General features: G+C 43.5%; 1 protein-coding gene across 1 annotated transcript in view; it reads right to left on the bottom strand.

The window, feature by feature from the left end:
- The window catches only part of ADAMTS17 (ADAM metallopeptidase with thrombospondin type 1 motif 17), a 166,944-nt gene that overhangs the window by 68,138 nt on the left and 79,047 nt on the right, over positions 1–19,759 (bottom strand). Inside the window, exons 9-12 of the mRNA XM_017804950.1 lie at positions 19,515–19,655; positions 18,109–18,259; positions 4,873–4,974; positions 3,471–3,616 (exon numbers count right to left, since the gene is read on the bottom strand). Coding sequence (XP_017660439.1) covers positions 3,471–3,616; positions 4,873–4,974; positions 18,109–18,259; positions 19,515–19,655 — 540 coding nt within the window. The remainder of the gene's footprint in view (positions 1–3,470; positions 3,617–4,872; positions 4,975–18,108; positions 18,260–19,514; positions 19,656–19,759) is intronic.

Raw genomic sequence — 19,759 nt, 5'->3', positions numbered from 1 at the left:
AGTGGTCATAGCAGGAGTTGCCCTGTTCATGTACCACTGGCCACAGGACTGGGCCTTTGATTTCCTACCTGTGCTGGCCTGGATGAATCCAGCATTTGGTGCAACAGAAATGTGTGATTCTTCACAGAAAAGCTTACTGCCAAATCCCAGCCTAGATCAAATTTTTACAGTAGCTCCATTAATCCCAGAACGAGTGTTTGGGGTGTTTTTTAATGGAAATGCTGATCTCCAGTGACACTGGAACATCACAGAGAGTCACCAGCACAGCCTGGACATCGCCTGCATGCTCTGCTGACACCTCCCTCTGCCATGGACACGTGTGAGGCAGAAGCTGTGCTGGGAGTGCTGCAGAACCTTCTGGGAGGATTGTCTGTGCCTCAGACTGTGGGACAGATACTGTGTCCAGATGCCTGGGAGCACAACACAGGCTCCTTCCTACACAGACCCTGCACTCACATGAACACACCAGACACACAGACTTCGGTTTCAGCACCATCCCTCCGGCTACAGCAGAGGAGATGGAGCCACGGGATGTAGGTGACTGTCCATGTTTGTGGGTACAGGGAAAACACAGCAACAAAAGGGAGCAGTCAGAACACCCAAAGAGTAACAGAGCACCCTCTCAAAAGCAGAGGATCAAGTGGATGGCCACAGGGCAGGAGACACAGCAGGACAGCTATTTACATCAGCAGCTGCTTTGGTTTTTATCTTCAGATGTCAGTAATTCATGAGGGAATTCCCATGAGTTTGCCAGTGCAGACTGGAATCAAGCAGCTCTCACTGTTGGCAATATGGTCACTGGCAATACTAAAGTAGCAGCTAAATCCATCAGGAGAGGCACTTATGGAGCACCCACCATTCCCAGACAGTGGAAGCTGCAGGAACTCCAGGCCCTTTGTCCAGTGCTCCTCTGTTCTGCCCTTCAGAAGCCTGGCCTGTCTTCCCTTTCTAATTAAGGAGTAAAATGAGCTGTCTCCCCCAGTGTAATTTCTCCCAATCTTGAAGACTTGCATGCACTCATCAGCCATAAAACAACAGAGCATCCTCCAGATCCAGGGCAAGTTTCTACTCCCAGTAACCCTACAAAGAAAACTGTATACCCAACTGGACCTTCTCAGCTCAGCTCCCCTCTGTCCAACAGCATCATATTTTTGGTAGCACACTGCTGCTTTCTACTAGACTAACCCTTGCAAAACAGTAGAAGAATATCCAGGATTTATTCAAGGGGTTCAGGACAAGCAGATAAACAGACATGGACAGGCTGTCAGAGAACTGGACAGCACACAGCTCTGCCATGCTCTGTCTGGGTTGGGAATATAGAATTTTTTATTTGTATGTAACTGACCTCTGGAATAGTATTTTGGTATCACAGGCCTTGAAAAAGGATCCTGAAGGTTTCATCATGCAAGAGGAACAGCAACAGACACTCTCTCTGGTCTCCCACAGACAATTACCAAGCACTTGTCCCTACATCTTTCTCTTCCTGCTTCACTTCATTGTTGTGGCTTCATCCTTGTGTCCCTTCCACCTTTCCAAAAGCTGAGGCCACAAGTTTGGGCATTGGAAAAGAATCCAAAGGGAAGGATCTCTGTAATGCCCGGTCCCAAGCCCTGTGTACTGTGAGCTCAAGCACTGCCCGGGATTTCCAATAAACAGAGTAATTCCAGCCCACCTTGGCACACGCCTCAAACAGTGACTGTGTGAGATCTCCTGGTAGACAACTTCACAGCCACCTTCCACTCTATTTATGCCAAGAGAATCCACCCACTAATGGAACTGAAGAAATCAAAGCCCATTTATACTGCTGTGACTCTTTTACATGACAGGAGGGGACTGAAGAAGGCGTGGAGACCTCATTTAGATGTGTCTCTTTAAGCCAGTGGTTTTCTCTTCAATCCCCCTGCACAGCAAGAGTCCAAAGCTCAGACAAGAGCAAGAGGCAGCACAACTCCAAAGGCTGCACGTGCACATTGGCTCATGACACACTCCTTACAACCATGTGGAGGCAATGCATGTAAATGCTCAAAGAAATTACTGAGAGGAAAAACCAAATCAAACAGTGAAGCAACTGGCTGAAAAATACTGATAGTCCCACAGGCTCAGGAGTCAGCTGGCAGGAGCAAAGATTCCTGTTAAAAAAAAAAATATCCCAAGACCAAATATATATAAAATAAAAGATAAATCCCTTAGCCAATGTTTTTGGACAGTGAATAAACCAGCTGCAGGAGTGGGCTGATGCCAGGAATCTGAAGCAAAAGATCACGTGTGTATCCCCAGCCAAGAATGTATATGAGCAAGAGAATTTTAAAATCAGTGTGCAGTGCTGGAGGGAGCATTTCCTGTGATTGAAGGAACGATGATGAATGGATTAAGGTTTGGTCAGCACTGTAGCTGACAGCAAAGGAACCAGTTCAGATCCTTGTTCAGGAAAATCAGCTGGTAAAAATCAAACCTGGACATTACAGACATTCAACTGCAGCTCAGTGTTATATAAGGAGAGGAATAAACAAAAATATCCCTTTCACATGAATACAGGTCAACAGCAGCCAGTGTGAGCCTATCCATCATCCAGGCATGCCTTCAAAGGGACTGTGTTGTGAGCCAGAATTTCAGCCCCAATTTAAAAAGCAAAGCTTCCTGTGATTTTTCTGTGGAGAAAAACTTAAAATCTGAATAAAATTAGAGGTACAGTGCTTGGAGGGCTGCTCTCAAGACTGGGAGAAGTTATAATGCACACAGACAGGGTGGGCAGTTAAATGGCACCATGGTAACCTGTTCAGGCCTCCCATATGAGAAAGAGACTTCCAGATGGGCCTCAGCTGACCTGAGGGATGAAGGACAACACATAGGAGATAACAACACTTCCATTTTCTCCTGAATTAGAAAAAAGCCAAGCAGAGAGCACAGGATTATTTGTAGTCACTGTTCAAGAGCTAAACAGCACCCATGGCACTCTGTGTGTATGAAAACTTTCCTTTTCTTATGCAGCACTTCCTGACATACAGAATAACTCAAGGTGCTTTACAAACACAGCTCTGAGACACTGAGATGACCAGTGTCAGCCACTCTTCTGCTTCCCAAGCCCAGAGCCAGCACTCCCTGCAAAGCTGATCTCTCAAGACATTGGCTCAGTTTGGTCTGTAGATCCAGATCAGCCCCCCCTCATTCACTGCAGTGCTGGAGAGCAAACACAGCACCACTTTTTCTGCCAAACTACATGTTTTCAATTCAATTTTATCTATGTTTGAAACACTGCAATGGGGCCACTTCCAGTGGTGACCCTTCAAGCCGCTTCCACAAAACCCACCTCACTCCAAGCCGCTCCAGGACTCTGACCTGGGTTTTGCTGCTCGCGAAGGAGAAATCACGGCCTTTGCACAGCTCTGCTGCCTGTTCCCTCCCTGCACTCCTGCAGCAAGGACTGTCCAAGTGCTACAGGTGGAAAGAACCCTGAGGAAGTGCAGACTTACGGGGGGTTGTCGCATTTCCTCTGCCGGAAGCGCACTCCGGTGCCGCAGGTCCGGCTGCACATGCTCCACTGGCTCCACACGCTCCAGTCCCCATCCACGTGCTCAGGGATGGGGGTTTTACTGACACACTCCCCAGCTCGGCACCACTGCAATGGAACTGTGTTAGCACAGGCTGCAAAGGAGCCCCGATCCTGCAAACATTCCTGCTCAGGTGGACTTCAAAGGGTGTCTGAGGGGTTACGACAAGCCCGTGTTTAAGTTTCTAGAGGTTCAAGGTGAGAGGGAGGTGGGAGAAGGAGAAAGGGAGGAGGTGAAACACAGAAATTTTAAGTGTCACTCTCAACAAAGCCCTGAAGGCAGTTCTGTCATTAAAAAAAATAATCACAGAATTGAGCCCCTTGCTTTATAAAGCAGATTATTACCTAAGTGCTAAGACTTAAAGCCCCGCTATTCCAAGAAATTATACCCCAAAGCAATGCCTTCATCAGCACTATTCCCAGGATGTACAAAATAATTGAAGTATTTTGGACCTAACTTGGCTAAAGCCCCAAGCTCCTTTGATTCTAATAGGTGGCTGGCTCCTGACCAAGCAGCAAACTTGGCCTGTCCAGGATGTGACACTGCTAAGAGAGTCACCAGGACTCCTGTAGCTACAAAAACTCAGATCTGAAAACTTTTTGTCTCAGTTTCCTTGTCACGCTTTCCAGGGCCCAGCTTTTCTTTTCATTGTTTATTTGCAAGAAAAGTTCTTTAACCTTTGATTTCAGCAACAGCCTTTTTAATTTTACCCCTTCTTACCTCCCCAACCATACAATATACAAAAAATATTAGAGTCCAAAACCAGTTAAGTGGTGGGTGGCAGTTACCAAACCAGTCAAGTTCCAAAATATATACAGCAAATTATACCTCTGAAATAATGGAACATCACTGAATTTGAGCTCAAACATTTTGAGCTACTATTAGAAACTATAAAGTTTTTAAGTAGCCACTTTTTCTTTCCCCATCTTCTTCCACTCCCCAAAAGCTCTGCACACTTTCTACCTCAAATACAGCCCAGAACACAACTAGCTCAGCTCACACTGAAAAACACCTCACTGAGGAAACCCCACCAGCAGCACTGAGCAGAGGTGACAGCAGGGAGTGCCCTCAGCAGCGAGCCCTGGGCTTCTCCTGCAGTTTGTGGAGTGCCCTGACCACAACAACTGCACCACTGAAGCCTCCAGAAGCTACTGAAATACACTTAAATATAAAATCAGGAAGACTTAACCCAATCCAGCTGTTAATTGAGCAGTTTCTGTAACAGAATCAGTCGAAAATACAGGTTTATGGTAAATCCAGAACATCTTGGAAACATTATTCCCAATGCTGGAAAGCAAGAAGTGCTGCTGAGCGGTTCGATTACCTTGTCTGCGCCACACTCGGTGCCATCCAGAGGGGGGTCCAGCTTGGTTTTACAGGAGGTATCTCCTTCCACCAGGCACCAGAGCCCAGCACACATCAAATGCTGCAATGACAAAGCAAGAGGGGGCAGTTATTCCTTCTGGAGATGTCAGCTATCATTATGGGATACACTTCAAAGCTCAGGCAGACCTTCTCAAGTGAATCCAGAGGCATCCAGTTGGTTTGGGGGCAATTATTTTTTAAGGCTTGATTGGCATTAAGTGGTGGGGCTGGAAACATGAAAGAGTTTGATGGATGCCACTGACAGAACCTACCAAAAACAAAAAGTGTGTTTTTCAAACAGATTTCTTTTCACAGGAATAAATCTGGTTCCTTAAAAGAGGCCAAACTGGGTGCCTTGGAACCACGCCACGCGCTTAGATGTCCAAGATGCTTAATTAGTCCTATTTTTTAAAGAAGATACTCAAGTAACACAGCCAGCCCTGCTGTACCTGGGTGGTGCTGCACCTTGGGGGAAGGGGCAATGAGAAAGAGGAAAGGATGTCATGGTGTGCTGTGCAGCAGAGGAGGAGCCAGCGTGTGTGCAGGGATGTCAGTGCTGACCACAGCTCTGTGATCTGCCAGATCAACACGTTCTCAGAATTTGAGAAAAAGAACCAGCAAAAGGGGCCTTTGCATCGTTAACATTTTCCACAGCATCCACCGTGCTTTGCATTCCATGGAAGTGGATGATTTCAGTACAGTGCTACATAGCTGAGTATCAAAAAAAAAAAAAGAAAAAAAAAGAAGAGTTACATTTCTTTCCACTATTGTTCACATTTCAATGTAATGGTAAAAAGATGAGAAGCCTGACTCCAGTGCCAGCTGGTCTTGTCAAGATTTATTGCACCTCATTAAATAGTTGAGTCAACACACTTCAACCTTATGGTTCTTTCCCAGTGTAATGTAAGAGACTGTGGGGGCATGTGTGTGTTTTGTGTACAGGCATGTTGGTATGTCTATATAAAACTGATCATGTCTATATAAAATAGATCAGTACAAGAGAGGGTGCAGACGAGATAAATCCCAGTCCCAGTGATGATGTAGAACATACTGAAACAAAACAGTTATCCCAGCAGTATCTGCATCCTGATTTATTTCCACATTTCTTTCTGGAAAGAGGATTTTGCACTATTTAAACCCAAAATCTGGAAGCAGACGGCACAATTCAGTGACATCTGTATTAACCACAACACAGAAAGTCATCGTCACACAAACAAAAACCAGCAAATACACCAGGGAAGCCTAAATCAATGAATTTCCAAGACATTTTCCCTGAACTAACAGAGCATATGGGAAAATATCAGGCGTTAGTAATTTTGCCTAAATGAGTGTGACTAATTAGTGGTTTACCCACAGCTCTGAAAGCACTTAAGCACCAATTAGCCATAAGGACATCACACAGTTTTATGGATAGGTACAGCGAGGCAGAAACACTGACAGGGCAGAGATTTCAGAGCTTCCTGAGAAATCCTTTGTTCCACACCAGAAATCTCAGCTTCTGGAGAACCCTGCCTTCTGGAGAGGACTAAAATCCAAAAGTACATCAATTACTGCCCAGAAGTTCTACAGAAAGAACACTAATCTGGGCAACAAACCACAGTGTGAAAGCACCACCACCAAGGTCTTGTCCCAAACAGTGGCTGGGGAATATTGGTGTGTAAAATGATGGGAAGCTTTGGAGATCAAGGATGCAGGCAGCAAGTATTTCCACTTTTCCAAGCTTCAGTTCCTCTCTTTCATAAAATCACAAAGCATCAGAGCAGAATGTGAGGAGAAACACTCCAGCCTGATCTCTTGAGTGACCCAGACAAAAATCCTGCCCCCAGAAGGAAACCCTCTGCTTCTGTTTTCTCTCAGAAAGACACCCTGGCTGAAGATGTAATGGAATTCCCTACATCCCTAAAGAAGTTGTCCTGGACACATATGAGAACCATCGCTAAAGAGCTGTGCATTAGGCAAGGCCAGTGTTTGTTAAGCTTCAGCTTCAAGTCCCTGGATCATAAACTGTGTGTAAATTAGGGTTAAATTCCCCTCTTTGATGTAGAAGGAGGTGGTGATGGAAACAAAAGTCATAAAAATGAAGCAGCTTTTTGTACAGTTTTAGTTAGCATGCAGAACTCCTCCAGAGCCCACGAAAACATGGAAGGTGCTAAAGCCAGCTAACATTTCCCAGGTATGAGCCATGATGTGGGGATGCAATGGGCAGAGACTACCCCAAAAAGTGTGTCTGTACCTGCAGAACTCCAGGACTGGGCCCAGACTATGGATACAGAGGGTGCAAATATTCACACACGTGTGTATCTGTGTATATATAAATATATAAGTGTGTCTGTGCTTATATATATATATATATACATATATATATATATGTATACACACACAGAATTATAGAGGAAAAAAGGAATCATCTCTCTCAGCAACACCAACCTTTCTGAAACTTCCCATCTTCGAGGTATGGAAAACATTGGATTTTTATAGCATCCCTATGTTTGATTCAGAATCCTAAATGCAAAGCATATTTCAGGAAACAGTTACAGAAAAAGCTCTGTGTTCTGGTGCCACACCACTACAAAGCTTCAGCCCTCGTTAGTGCAGTCCCCTGCATTTAATGGAGCTCTCAGATACCCCAGCAAAGATTAAACCATCAGCTCTGCTATTGTGTGTTCCCAAGATGTTTTATCATGTTAATAGCTCATTTCAAAAGAGATCGTGTATCCTCCTCGGCTACAATAGAAACCCAAACAAAACTCCCCATTAAACAGAGCTACAGGGAACCAGTCGCAGTGAGTGACTTTTTAATGGTTAAACAGCCAACTTTGTGGGGAAATATCCAAGGGAGAAATGGCAGGACTTGAAAGGAAGTTGTTGTATGTGAGTGGCAGTTCAGAGCTTACACTGATACAGAAGAAGCCATCAAAAGGACTGTATTACTGCTAATTCTACACTCAGCAAGCAGCTTTCAGATGGCAGGCCTCTGCCTGCAAAGCATTCAAAAAGTGCCAGTGAGGATTTTCCAATGATAGATATTTTGCACTGGAAAAATATTGATTTGTTGAATCTGTCTGTGGGGAAAGGTCATCTTTGGATCAGCTCCCAGTCTGAAATATTTCCAAGAGCAAAATAAAATTTTTTTAAAAAAGCGAGATGGCTGCTGAAAAGTAGTATTTCAATAAAAATTTAAAATTACTCGTTCAAAATAAAATGAAATGCTTTTTCAACCGAACCCTTCAGGAATTTTATACAGAGAGAAAATAAAATTTAGAAATTGAAATAAAATGAAATTTTTAGGAAGGTCTCTTGGACACTCCTGGGAGATAGGAAAGCTTGTCTGCACAGCTGTCAAAAACCAGTCCTGAGGGAGGTCATGATCTGGGAACTCCCAAGCTGGGAGAGATTTGCTGGGCAGATGAATGACCTTCCAATTACAGGGGTGACAATGGCATCTATTTGACAAAGGGGCCTGCCCGTGCCAGATGTTTTCTCTTCCTCAAAGAACTTGCAATCTAAACAGACTCCTGGGAGCCTGGAGATAAAGGAAGTTCTATCCTTCTGTTACAGGTGGAAAGATGAGGAACAGAAAGGGATTAAATGTTCCTCTGCTCAGTGTCACAGCCACAGGCTCCCACTGCCTGCTCCAGCTAAATCCAGGGTAAATCCAGAGACAACTCCTGGGATCCTCCCAGGAACATGTCTGGCTCTGGGCCTGCCCACCTTTCACAGCTTTCCATACTTTTTCCCCAGACAGGCCGTTTCTGAAGAGGCTGTTTGCCTTCCCTGTGACTCCATCCCACGTGTGCCAGCGCGGACACGCAGCGCGCGGGGCTCACCCGGCTCTAGGGAAGGGATCTATTTTGGGTTCCTTAGCTCAGTGCTGCAGCTGGAAACGAGCAGAAGCCAGAATTAATCCAGCCAGCTCTCTGCCCACAGGCAGTAAGTGTCAGTCTGCCTCTTTCCCAGCTATTGCATCACCACCACTGATAAAATCGATGTGTGATGCTGCCCCAGGACCTCACAAGGCCCACGATGCTTCCTCACCTCAAAGCCTCAGGTTATTGACCCAGAAGGAAGGGGAGCTTCCAAACCTCCACAGCAGGAAGAGAATCCAATGAATAAAGATGTCTTTGCCATCATGGAACAACTCTACAGAAGTTTATTCATTCCCTACACATTCACTCCTTCACCTTGTTTTCATGCAAAAACCAGAAACACTTATTGCTCCCGAGGATGAATTTGTTCCTGTTGTCCACTGGAGAGAGGAACCTCTTATTTCTAACAGCAGAATTAAACCACCATGAAATCAATTTTGCTGTCAAAATGAGGGGATTATGAATAAGGACTTAGGAAGAGCAAATATCCTTAAGGAAGAGGAGAAGCAGACCACATAATACACAGGCATGGCTAGAAACAGGCTTCCAATGAAGTATCAGGACTCCTTTATTTCGCCAAGGTTTTGGCTCACCTTGAGAGAAAATGTGCTCATAAACAGAATCCTAATTAACACCTATCAGGTCCAATAAACACACAATTTACTCTCCCTTTCCTGTTCAAAACACTATGAAAATATTCCTGAAGCCTCACAGCACATTTCTGAGGAGGAATTCTTTACACAACAAGGTGACAAAAACAATACCCCCAACTTCTACACCACCACTGTCTTCAATTTTGGGTGCATAAATAACCCACAACCTACAAGGGATCACAAGGGAGCCAAACACTTTTGTTTGATGGAGCTTCTTGCTGTTGAAAACAAGATGAAAAGTGTTCCAAACTGGAACCCTGTAAAATTGGAAGGCACTTTTGAAAAGGAGCCACCTGCTGTCCCAGACAAGATAACTGAGAAACTTGGATCCATGTATCAGTGGCCAAGCTGCTGACCTTTGCTGATATTCCAAGGAACAAGTGGTAGGTCCAATAAAGGAAACATCTGTCCAAATTACACACCTGATCCAAAAGTCAGGGGAAGGTTTGAGGAAGAGTCACTATACAAGAATATTCAGGCAGCAGTTGATATCCACAAATGTTTCATTTTAACAAAACTGGACAACAATCCCGCAAATTCATAATGTGTGATTATGTTCATTAATGAGAAAGAAGAATCAATCCCTTTACTTCTGGAGAGAAAGCACCTCAGCTCTTATTATAATAATCATGACCTCCTTAGATGCCCTAGAAAAGGTTTCTTAAAGAACATTTCCCTATTTTAACTACATGATGATCATCCTGTTTCTTCAGAACTTACAGAAACTCACGTGCACATTACACTTTAGAGATGAACAGGACCAACAACTTCCCTGCTTAGAGCCAACACATTTAGAGCTGATTCCCCTTCATATCAGTTTTATCATCAGTGTGATTCCAGTAACTCAATGAACAGCCTCTTCATGAACCCTTGCGTGAGTGGGAAGTCACCAACATCAGACACAAGTGTTCAGAACCCCAAGGATTGTTTGAACTCTTGTGGAAATGGCCCTTGACAGTTAAAGAACTCTAAGGAAATGGTCCTTGAGAGATAACTGCTTTCCTGTGCTGCTCCTTTCCTTGCAGAACAGGACAAAAATTCAACATACTCATTTCCCAGATTTGTTAATGTTCTGTATCAGAGCAAACAAAACTGTGTGAACCCAGCAAACACGGAGGGTGTCACAGGGGTTTGATCCTCTGACCTCGGTGACAATATCCATTCTATAAAACACACCCTTACATACATGCAGTGATACCAAGGGCTTTTCTAACCTACAGTTAAAACATAAGATGGGCCATGATTAAACCTCCTTAACAGGCATCAGAACGAAAGGAAATGTGACAATTTGCAGGGACACTGCACAGAAGTGCAGATGTGAAGGGCTGGTGATGAAGCTGGACACCAGGAATTCAATAAACATGAAAGGATCCTGCCACACAAGCAGTGGGAAACTCCCAAACTGCCAGGAAGGTACAAGGCAGTAGAAACAACTTTTTTTAAAAAACCATACTTTGGGAAGCAAACAATGAAACAGGAAAAGAGAGTCTCCAGTTTTAGCAATTTCTGGTGCTCTCATGGCAAACTAAAAGCCTTCTCCAGTGTCTAAAGTATTTCTTTGCAAAGCACCTGTTCCATTTGATTTTTTTATGTATCTGGAATTAAGTTAAGAGTCAAAAGAGATTGGAAAGATGGCATTAATGAGACCACAAACTAACTGCAGGGCAAAACAGCTTATGCTAAATACCCAGTGCCTTTAGGGCACCCCTGACACCAGCTACAGGGGGGGTATGGCATTCACAGACATGCAGAAATTCCAGAAGAAAAAGAGAGGTCTTATCCACTTTTCCACCAACACACAACTCTCAGCTTTGCTGAGCCCAGTTTTCAGCATCTTAAGTGAGAGAACACAACACGTCCACGTTACACCAGCTGAAGAAATCATGGAAGTATCTTTCCATGGTCAAACCTGGAAGAAGTGGAGACATGGAACAAGGCACTGGAACAGTCAGTCCTTTGTAATTTGGCTCAGGAGAAGATCTGCCCGTGGTGAAGGAGGGCAGGAGCTTCGGGCAGGTTTCATCATCAACCTGATCACTCCCCTCTAATGTCGTGTTTGCAACTTTAAAGCCTAAAAAATTCTGACTTTGCAACATCCATCCTGTGCTGCCTTCACTGGGAGCAACGTTCACCCAACAGCTCCCAGTGAACTCCCCAGGCCTGAACACCTGACTGGAGGAGGTGCAAAGAATTGAATTTTTTTGAACAATAGGCAAAGTTGTCCATTAAAAAAAAAACCAAACAACAAAAAACAAGCTAAACAACAACGACAAAAGAAAAGGAAATTAGAAGAACGAAGTCATGGGTTGTGTTTCTTGGCCATGGGAAAATAGAAGAAAGGGACAGTAAAATAAATATAGATATGTACACACACTGTTGAGATGTGGTTGTGAAGATTATGGGAGTTTTCTCTTGAAGTGTTTTGCAGATGGGAAGTTCCCAGAAGGCCAATGCCCTTCAAGCTTGTTATACACTATTTTCAGGCTGATACTCAATAGTATTTTGGCTAATTTTGTTAAGTTCAAACTTTAGCTGTAGATGCCACATCACAAGGCTACACTAATTCTCCCTCCCCTTGTCTCTTAGTAAGAAGTGTAAGATTGCCAAGCTCAAGTGTTTAATTCTTAATAAGCTCTCTCTATTATTGTTAAAAGTTTATTATGTTTATATTCTTAAATTTCCACGTTGTATTTTTATAATTTTATTTTGGTTCCCCTCTCTCTTTTTATTTTCCTTTAAACCACTGCACCAGAATGTGTTTTGACCACCTTCCAAACTGAAACACGTACAAAAATTTCTGAAGCATTCCAATAATTGTAAACTGGGCTGTGCTGCCCAGGCAGGAACTCTGCTTCTCTCTTGTTCTTTCTCTCTCTTAAACAAAAAGTATTTCCACTGAAAATAAAGAGAAAAACGTCTTTTTGCAACATACAGGAGCAGTGAAATAGGACACTTTGGTTTCACAGAGACAGGCAACATGAAAATAGTCTGAATTCTAACAACCTACATGAGGAAAACTATAAACTATACTATGGCAATTAAGCAAATTGTTACCTTTACTTCTCAAAAAACTCTCATTTTTTTTAGAATTGCCAGGCTCAAGAAAACCCAACCCATCCTCTTCCAGATTTATAAGTATTATTATGTAGACAAAGTCCCTGGTTGTACAGAAAATGACAATGCAACCTATTATTTTCAGGATAAATCAGTTTTCAATCTAATTACCATGTTCCTGTAAATATTCTATACATTACTAAATAACAGGGCTCAGTATCATCCTTGGCATCTTGCAGAGAAAAGGCAGACAGAGGCCCATTGATTCCCAGGCACGGAGTCCAAGGGTCCACCCCACCAGTCCCTCTGCAAGATCAAGACCACAGAGAGACCCACAATTGCTAAATTATATTCACCACCCCCCCCTCAAATATGAAAACTGAAGGGGCACATAAAATCCATCTGATCATTACAATTGCTGCTCTTTCTTTACTTTGTTTTTTAGTTCATCTCCTTTTCCATACTAGCCCAGAAACCCAGTCAGTCTCCTCTGGCTTAGAATCAGCTTTGCCCCCCTGTTCTGTAGCTTGTAGATACTGGGAAATGCTTCCAATTGTTATAAAACAACTTGAACTTAAGAAAAAACAGTAGAGCCAATTCTAAGCTGGTTTAATTTTTCTAAAAACAGTGTCATGTCAAAATTCTCATTCCCAGTTCCATCCGAGCTGACAGTGTCCCTGCTCAGAAAAAAACCTCTTTGGAGCAATTCTGATCTCTTCCCGTGAGCCACTTCAGCCCGAGCCCAGTTCTGACTCAAAACAAAACACAGATATGGGTTATGTAAGAACCCGGAAAAATGTGTTAATAATAAATAAGCCAAAAGACTTATGAAACAAAAAGCCAAACACGGGATAGAAGAGACAGAAATCCCTGTTTTTTCCCCATCAATAGGATTTCAGTGCAAAAGCCTCTGTTGGTGGGTGTGCCAGTCTGAAAATTAGTGATTAAACACGTGGTATCTTTTCATGTGAGTTTATGGTTGTGTTTTGATGCATTTCTGGTGCAGGTTGTGAAGGTGTTTTGATGCATTTCTGGTGGAGGTTATGAAAGTGTTTTGATGCATTTCTGGTGGAGGTTATGAAAGTGTTTTGATGCATTTCTGGTGGAGAAACATCTCTGCTCTGTGAGAGATTCAGCATAAACCACCCCTGCTCTTCCTCTCGGAATAAATCCAGGGAAGCAAAGAGTTAACTGCTGCTCCCTGCAGAGCCTCCATTGCCTGGCTGGGGTTGAACTTTCTGTTTCCTCTTTCACAGTGGTCAAATGAATTCACAATAGTTGATTCATAGCACAGTGTGGAGCTGAAGGACAGAGGTCAGACAGGTTGAATTGCCCGTAATTTGCACAACTGCTTCCATGTTAGCCCTGGACTCATGTCAAGGTTTAGCAGCCAGAATCCCCAAAGATCTTGGAGTTTGGGGGGCACTGATAATGCACTTTGTAGTGTCAAAGGTGCATTCTTGCTGAGCTTTTTCCACAATTATCCTGGTGTTGCTCAGAGCTTGAGAATGACACAGTCATCTATTTAATTCCTGCTAAAAGCAACTTGTCTCCCTCAAAATAAAGATCACTGTGCAACCTCTTGGGTGGGCCAAAGCTCTCCTGGCACTGCAAGGGGCATGGCTGGAAACAGGCAGCATGCCTGGCATGGCAGAAGCACATTTGTAAATCCTGACAGATAAGTATTTACATGGATCAGATAATGCCTGACATTTACAGTGGGAAAGATTAACAGGAAGCACCATGAGAAAGCACTGGAGAAAACTATGAAACTTAGATATGAAGGGGGAACTACTGAAGGGTCTTGAGAGACTTATTATGATATGTGAAATCACAGAATGGTTTGGGTTGAAAGGAACCTTAAAGATCATCTTGTTCCAATCCCCCTCCAGGTTGCTCCAAGCCCCATCTGATCTGGCCTTGGACACTTCCAGGGATGGGGCAACCACAGCTTCTCTGGGCAACCTGTGCCAGGGCCTCCCCACCCTCACAGGGAAGAATTTCCTCTGTATAACCAACTTAAATTTCCTCTCTTTCAGTCTGAAGCCATTCTCCCTTGTCCCCTGATGAAGAGTCTCTTTCTGGCTTCCCTGCAGGTCCACAGACCCTGGAAGGTGCTGTGAGGTCTCCACACAACCTTCTCTTCTCCAGGCTGAGCAGCCCCAATTTTCTCAGCCTTCCATCAGGAAGGTGCTCCAGCCCCCTTATCAACTTTGTGGCCTCCTCTGGACTTGCTCCAACAGTTCCATGTCCTTCTTATGCTGGGGACACCAAAAGTGTACACAGTGCTCCAGATGGGGTCTCACAAGAGCAGAGCAGAGGGGGAGAATCACCTCACTTGAGAACTGCCCAACTTCTATTTTCTTATCCAGTTCCTCAGACCAAAACTAATTCTTCCATGGAGCCATGGAAACCCTTGCTTTCCTCATGGCGGGTAAGGACTTATCCATACAATACTCAGGGTAAAGTTAATCCAAAACCAGGCACCTGGATTCATCTCAAACCAATTAAACTATAAGCAGAGCACACATCCAAAGGGACTTGCCTTCCCTCAAGGGCCTGGCAGGTTATCTTGCCATTTATTATTCATACTGTGTAATAATAGAAACAGTGCTTCTCAAATAAATAAAAATTGAAAAATTGATTGTTCCCTGCCTTACAAACATCCAGCCTAAAAGCTTGATTCACAGTTCCTCAAAAAGGTGACATACACTAGTAAATCTGACCTAACACTGATGTTACAGAACCAGATCCTAAATTACACACCTTGGAGGTCACAGATTACAACAGGCTATGAATCCTCTGACTATCACACACTCACTCTGCTAATTAGGTCATTTTTTAAAATTTTAGTGTATTAAAATGTAGATGCAGTGTCCAAGCAAAGGAAGAAGGACTGTCAGGAGGTTCAGTGTATGTAAAGCTGAGCCTTCCTCAGACATTTGGATCTCTGTTCTGCACCTTCAGAGCAGAACAGCTGCAGGACGGCTCGTTTGGCAAACTGAGCATTTTCTGAGAGCTACAGTTTTGTTGTAGGGCATCTGAGTTATCATTAAAAGCAAAATGGAAGAAGAATTTTGGGGATGCAATCCCAAATATTCAGATGAGGGTGAATATTCAAGGATTAACTATCTGGTTGGAGCGGTGTTGGAGGTCCAGGAGCTGCCAAGCATTCAGGCACCTGACTCTCTGTGAAGGCAAAGGAGGTTACATTCCTTCAAAAATTTGGGCTTTGATGCCTTTAAAGGAGACACTTTACTGCACAGAAAGCCTCTGCAGTTTGTTGAAATTTTGGAATCATCTAATCTCTGAAATTTGCTCTAAACCAAAGTGCATGGCATTTTTGAACACAGGGCCTCTGGTTTGCCTGACATAATTATGGAGCTCAACTATCTCCAAAGAAATATTGTAATGTAGCTCTTTTATTATATAAGAAAATAGGCAGTAGACACATGTAATCATAAAAAGATTGAGCAGGCTCATTTCCTGAAGTTTATTTCCTTTTTGTAACAAATATTTACTGTCAAATGTTTATTGCTTTTACATTTGGATTTTTTTAATACTTTATTGAATTAAAAATACCACATTACCATTGGCTAGAAGAGGAGACAGCTGTATTTGCCAGTAATTTCTACAGCTAATGCCAGTGACCAGTGCCAATTTTTTTTTTGGTTCATATTTTTGTAGACAGCTTTGAGACTTATGATACAAGCACTGTGCAGATGAGGCCTGAGAAACACAGAGGTGAAAAGAACACAAACTTGAGAGGTTTAAAAATCAAAAGTGATCATTTCCTCTAAAGAATTTCCTTTCATTGCCTTCAAAAGCCAATTCAGAGCAGCGTAACAGGATGCAAATATTTACTTAAATGAATGGCACGTGACATGACTGATCCAAGGCTTCACAGGGTGAATGCTCACTTTCAATGCACATCTGCAACAGAAATAATTCTAAATGATTGCAAATTGGTTTTAATCTGCTGAACTTCTACAAGGCTTTTCATTAGAAAGTACTGAAGTCCTCACAAAATATGCCTTTCTTGGGGAGACACTAAAGAGAGTGATGAAGCAAAAGAGCACAGTTTTCATTGTGTTCTAAAGGTATCAAATAATAAGACTGGTGAAAAATCTTAGGAGGCACAAACACCTGCTGTCTGTATCTTACAGAACTGTGCCTCTTGGCACCTTATTCTGGCAAACAACGTGTCCCTGAAGCAATTCCAGACTGGACATGCAATTTGTGTGTGAGAAAGGCTGACCACCTACCAGTGGGCTGACATTCTCATTAGGCACTGGAATATCCAGAAACAGAATGTTTTTTCATCCCAAGAAGGGAAATAGCAAATATCTCTTCCAACAGCAGTCAAGCTGGGTGACACCCACACAAGTGGAAGAACTTGAGTCATGCTGGGTAGATCTGGGGTTTTCTCCACAGACCTACACCACTTTCCTTCCAGTACAGTAGTCCTGGTGGTCTGCGTTTTCTTGATGGAGCTGGGAAATACAACCTATCCAGATTCTTTTCTTATTGTTTTATATTAGCTAGTTTCCAAATCCAAAATAAATAAAACAGCTAATGTGAAACTAAGAGCACGTTCCCAGGACTTGCATGTGTTCAAAAGTTTTAGTAATTTGGCACTTAGAAACCCCCAGTTATCGGCGATTATTATTTTATTTCCTAACACTGATCTCAGATCCCAGGCTTGTTCAGAGTGGGAATGAGGGACAACTGAAGAAGACAAATGGCCAGTTAAAGACAGCAAGAAACTTGGCTGCTTCTTGCCTGTCTGTAAAGGAGAGGATGTTGGTGACCCAACACAGTGCTACATGACTTTCCTCTGGGTATCTCCAAGGCCACACTGGAAGTAAGCTCATCCCCTGTCCCTGCCTAAAGTGGGATGCAGGTAAGATATGCTCAGAATAAAAAGACCTTAGGAAAAGTTTAGCTGTTTAAATTCCAGAGGACAAGTCACACAGCCTCATCTCAAATACAACCTACTTCCAGAGACACCAACAAGCAGTGTTTCTGTTTTGCCAACCAACCATGTGATTATGAGCCACGCTGCACCCAAATCCTGATTAAACATCATGTTGCTTAGAAAATACACAGGATCCTGCACAAAATTCTAAATGGCCTCATCTAACAAGCAGATATTAATACTTTCTCAGCACAGAGTTAAGAGTCAGCTCCTAAGAGCACTGCAGTGGTCTGAAGGTGAAGTCTACGGAAAGATCCAGACAGTCATCTAAGCTGACTCTGTGAAAGGAGCCAAGCGCTCTTGTGAGGAGAGGCTTTCACCTCAGCTGAACTTCCAGGAAAACAATCTCTGCTGAGTATTTCAGCAAAACAGTGTCAGGAGGGAACAAAGTGCAAACACCAGCTTTTCTGGGTCTGCTTTAGGAGATTAACAAGGGCAGTGTGGGGAAAAGAGGAGAAGTGTCTCCGAATGTGCTGCTGACAGGGAGGTCAGCGGGGGTTTGATTTTCTCTCAGCAGCGCTGAACACGCCACAACTCCCGCTAAGCAGCGCTGAGGAAAGCACAGATCTCTTTTCTCCCTCGGTGCCTGACAGCTTTATTTCCACTTCCCACCTTGTTTCCAGGTCCAGCCCACGGGCTCTTACCTCCATGTTCTTGCAGAAGGTGGCGTTGGTCCCAAAGAGGATCTGGCACTGCTCGTCGGCGCTGTAGTGCATCCCCGGCAGCTTGTGAGGGAGCCGCACGGAGAACTGGCTCCGGGGGTCTGTCACCAGCAAACATGTGCTCACCTTGGACCTGGGGGGGCAGGAATTACAGAGGTTTTTAAGGGAAAACACCTCTGAACTGCAGTGTTAGATCCCTGCTGCAGAGAAGCTGCTGTCCTCTCTTTAATCTGATGGAACAGTGGAGATTTTTCCCACTATATATCTGGAAGCTTCTAAATAATTGAAAAAGGTCCTTGGGAACTCACTCTTGTCCACAAACCCCAAGGCAGAACAGACTACACTCACAACATTCTGGATTAAACATTCATCTAAACTGTTCCTAGAAATCTCATGGACACTCAGTTCTGCCCTCAGGTTATCCAGCCCAAAGCTTCACAAGTCTTACAGTGACAGCAAGAAAGTCTTCTGTCACGTCTCACCTGAATCCCCCCAGCTGAATTTTGAGCCCTTGACTTCTTTTCTTATCCATCACAGGCATAAAGATTTTTCTCTTTGCCTTCACAACAATCTTTTACAAATTAGAATATCACTGTCATCTCTCCCATCTCAGGGACCAGATGCAACCAGGTGAGTTCAGATGCAACTTCTTTTTCAACTTCATGCCTTTAATGTAACAGTAGATATTCCATTTTCTTTCATCATTTTCCTTTCTTTGCCACCTCTAACCCCCAGAGTGGGAAATTTTCCATGCTGAACCCATTCTTAGCAACAAAAGCACTGGCCACTGTGCCAGGAACTGTTTGTCAGAGAGCTGCACTGTAGGTTTAAGAGCCCAGCTGCAGAGTTCAGACAATTCCAGTGTACATGAGAGTTAACAAGCATCAGGATAGAAGTCCTTCCTGAATTGTTGAATATGATGAGTTGAAATAGTGGAAAATAAGTTTATAGTGGACCATTTTAGACCAACACTCACTGAAGAGTGAGAAAACATATCAGAATTACCTCCAGGTAAAATAAAAAATAAAATAAAAGCTATTTAATAACAAGATAGGCAGTAAAAGCCACAGCAAAAAGTTGCAGCATCCTCCAGCAGAGATTTCTACAGGCTACATACATACAGATTTCTGTCACTGCAAACATGAAGGGCACTTTTTGTAAAATGAAGGTGGTCTGGAATTATATTTAAGAAATTATCAGCACACAATTCTTCTGCCTCTCTGCAATCCTCAGTTTCAAAGGGGCGACTGTAGTGGAGACAGCATCCAACCTGCACACCCTAATGACACATGCACACACACTTTTTTTGAAGGAAAATCATTTATACTTTCAAATAACATACTGCATTTTTGCCTTGCAGGATCTTTGATCCTCAGCACAATCCTTACTTTAGGAAGTTTTCCAGGTCGTCACGGCTGCACGAAGACCAGGAAAGGTCACTGGGGTTCCTGCCCTTCACCCACTCTCCAGACATAATGTGGGACCTCCCTGCACAGGGCTGGTGGTCATCATCGTGGCTCATCCCCATGCTGTTGGAGGAGAACAAACCAGGACAAAAAACCTATCAAGTTATGATGTGGGTTTCTCATTTCCCATTGCAATTAGTAATTATACTCTTAGCAATTAACAACTC

The sequence above is a fragment of the Lepidothrix coronata genome, unplaced genomic scaffold (assembly GCF_001604755.1).
Source record: "Lepidothrix coronata isolate B3197 unplaced genomic scaffold, Lepidothrix_coronata-1.0 Scaffold11, whole genome shotgun sequence".
Classification (NCBI taxonomy): Eukaryota; Metazoa; Chordata; class Aves; order Passeriformes; family Pipridae; genus Lepidothrix; species Lepidothrix coronata.
The sequence above is the reverse complement of the archived record's forward strand: the minus strand, read 5'-3'. Positions and strand labels throughout refer to the sequence as shown.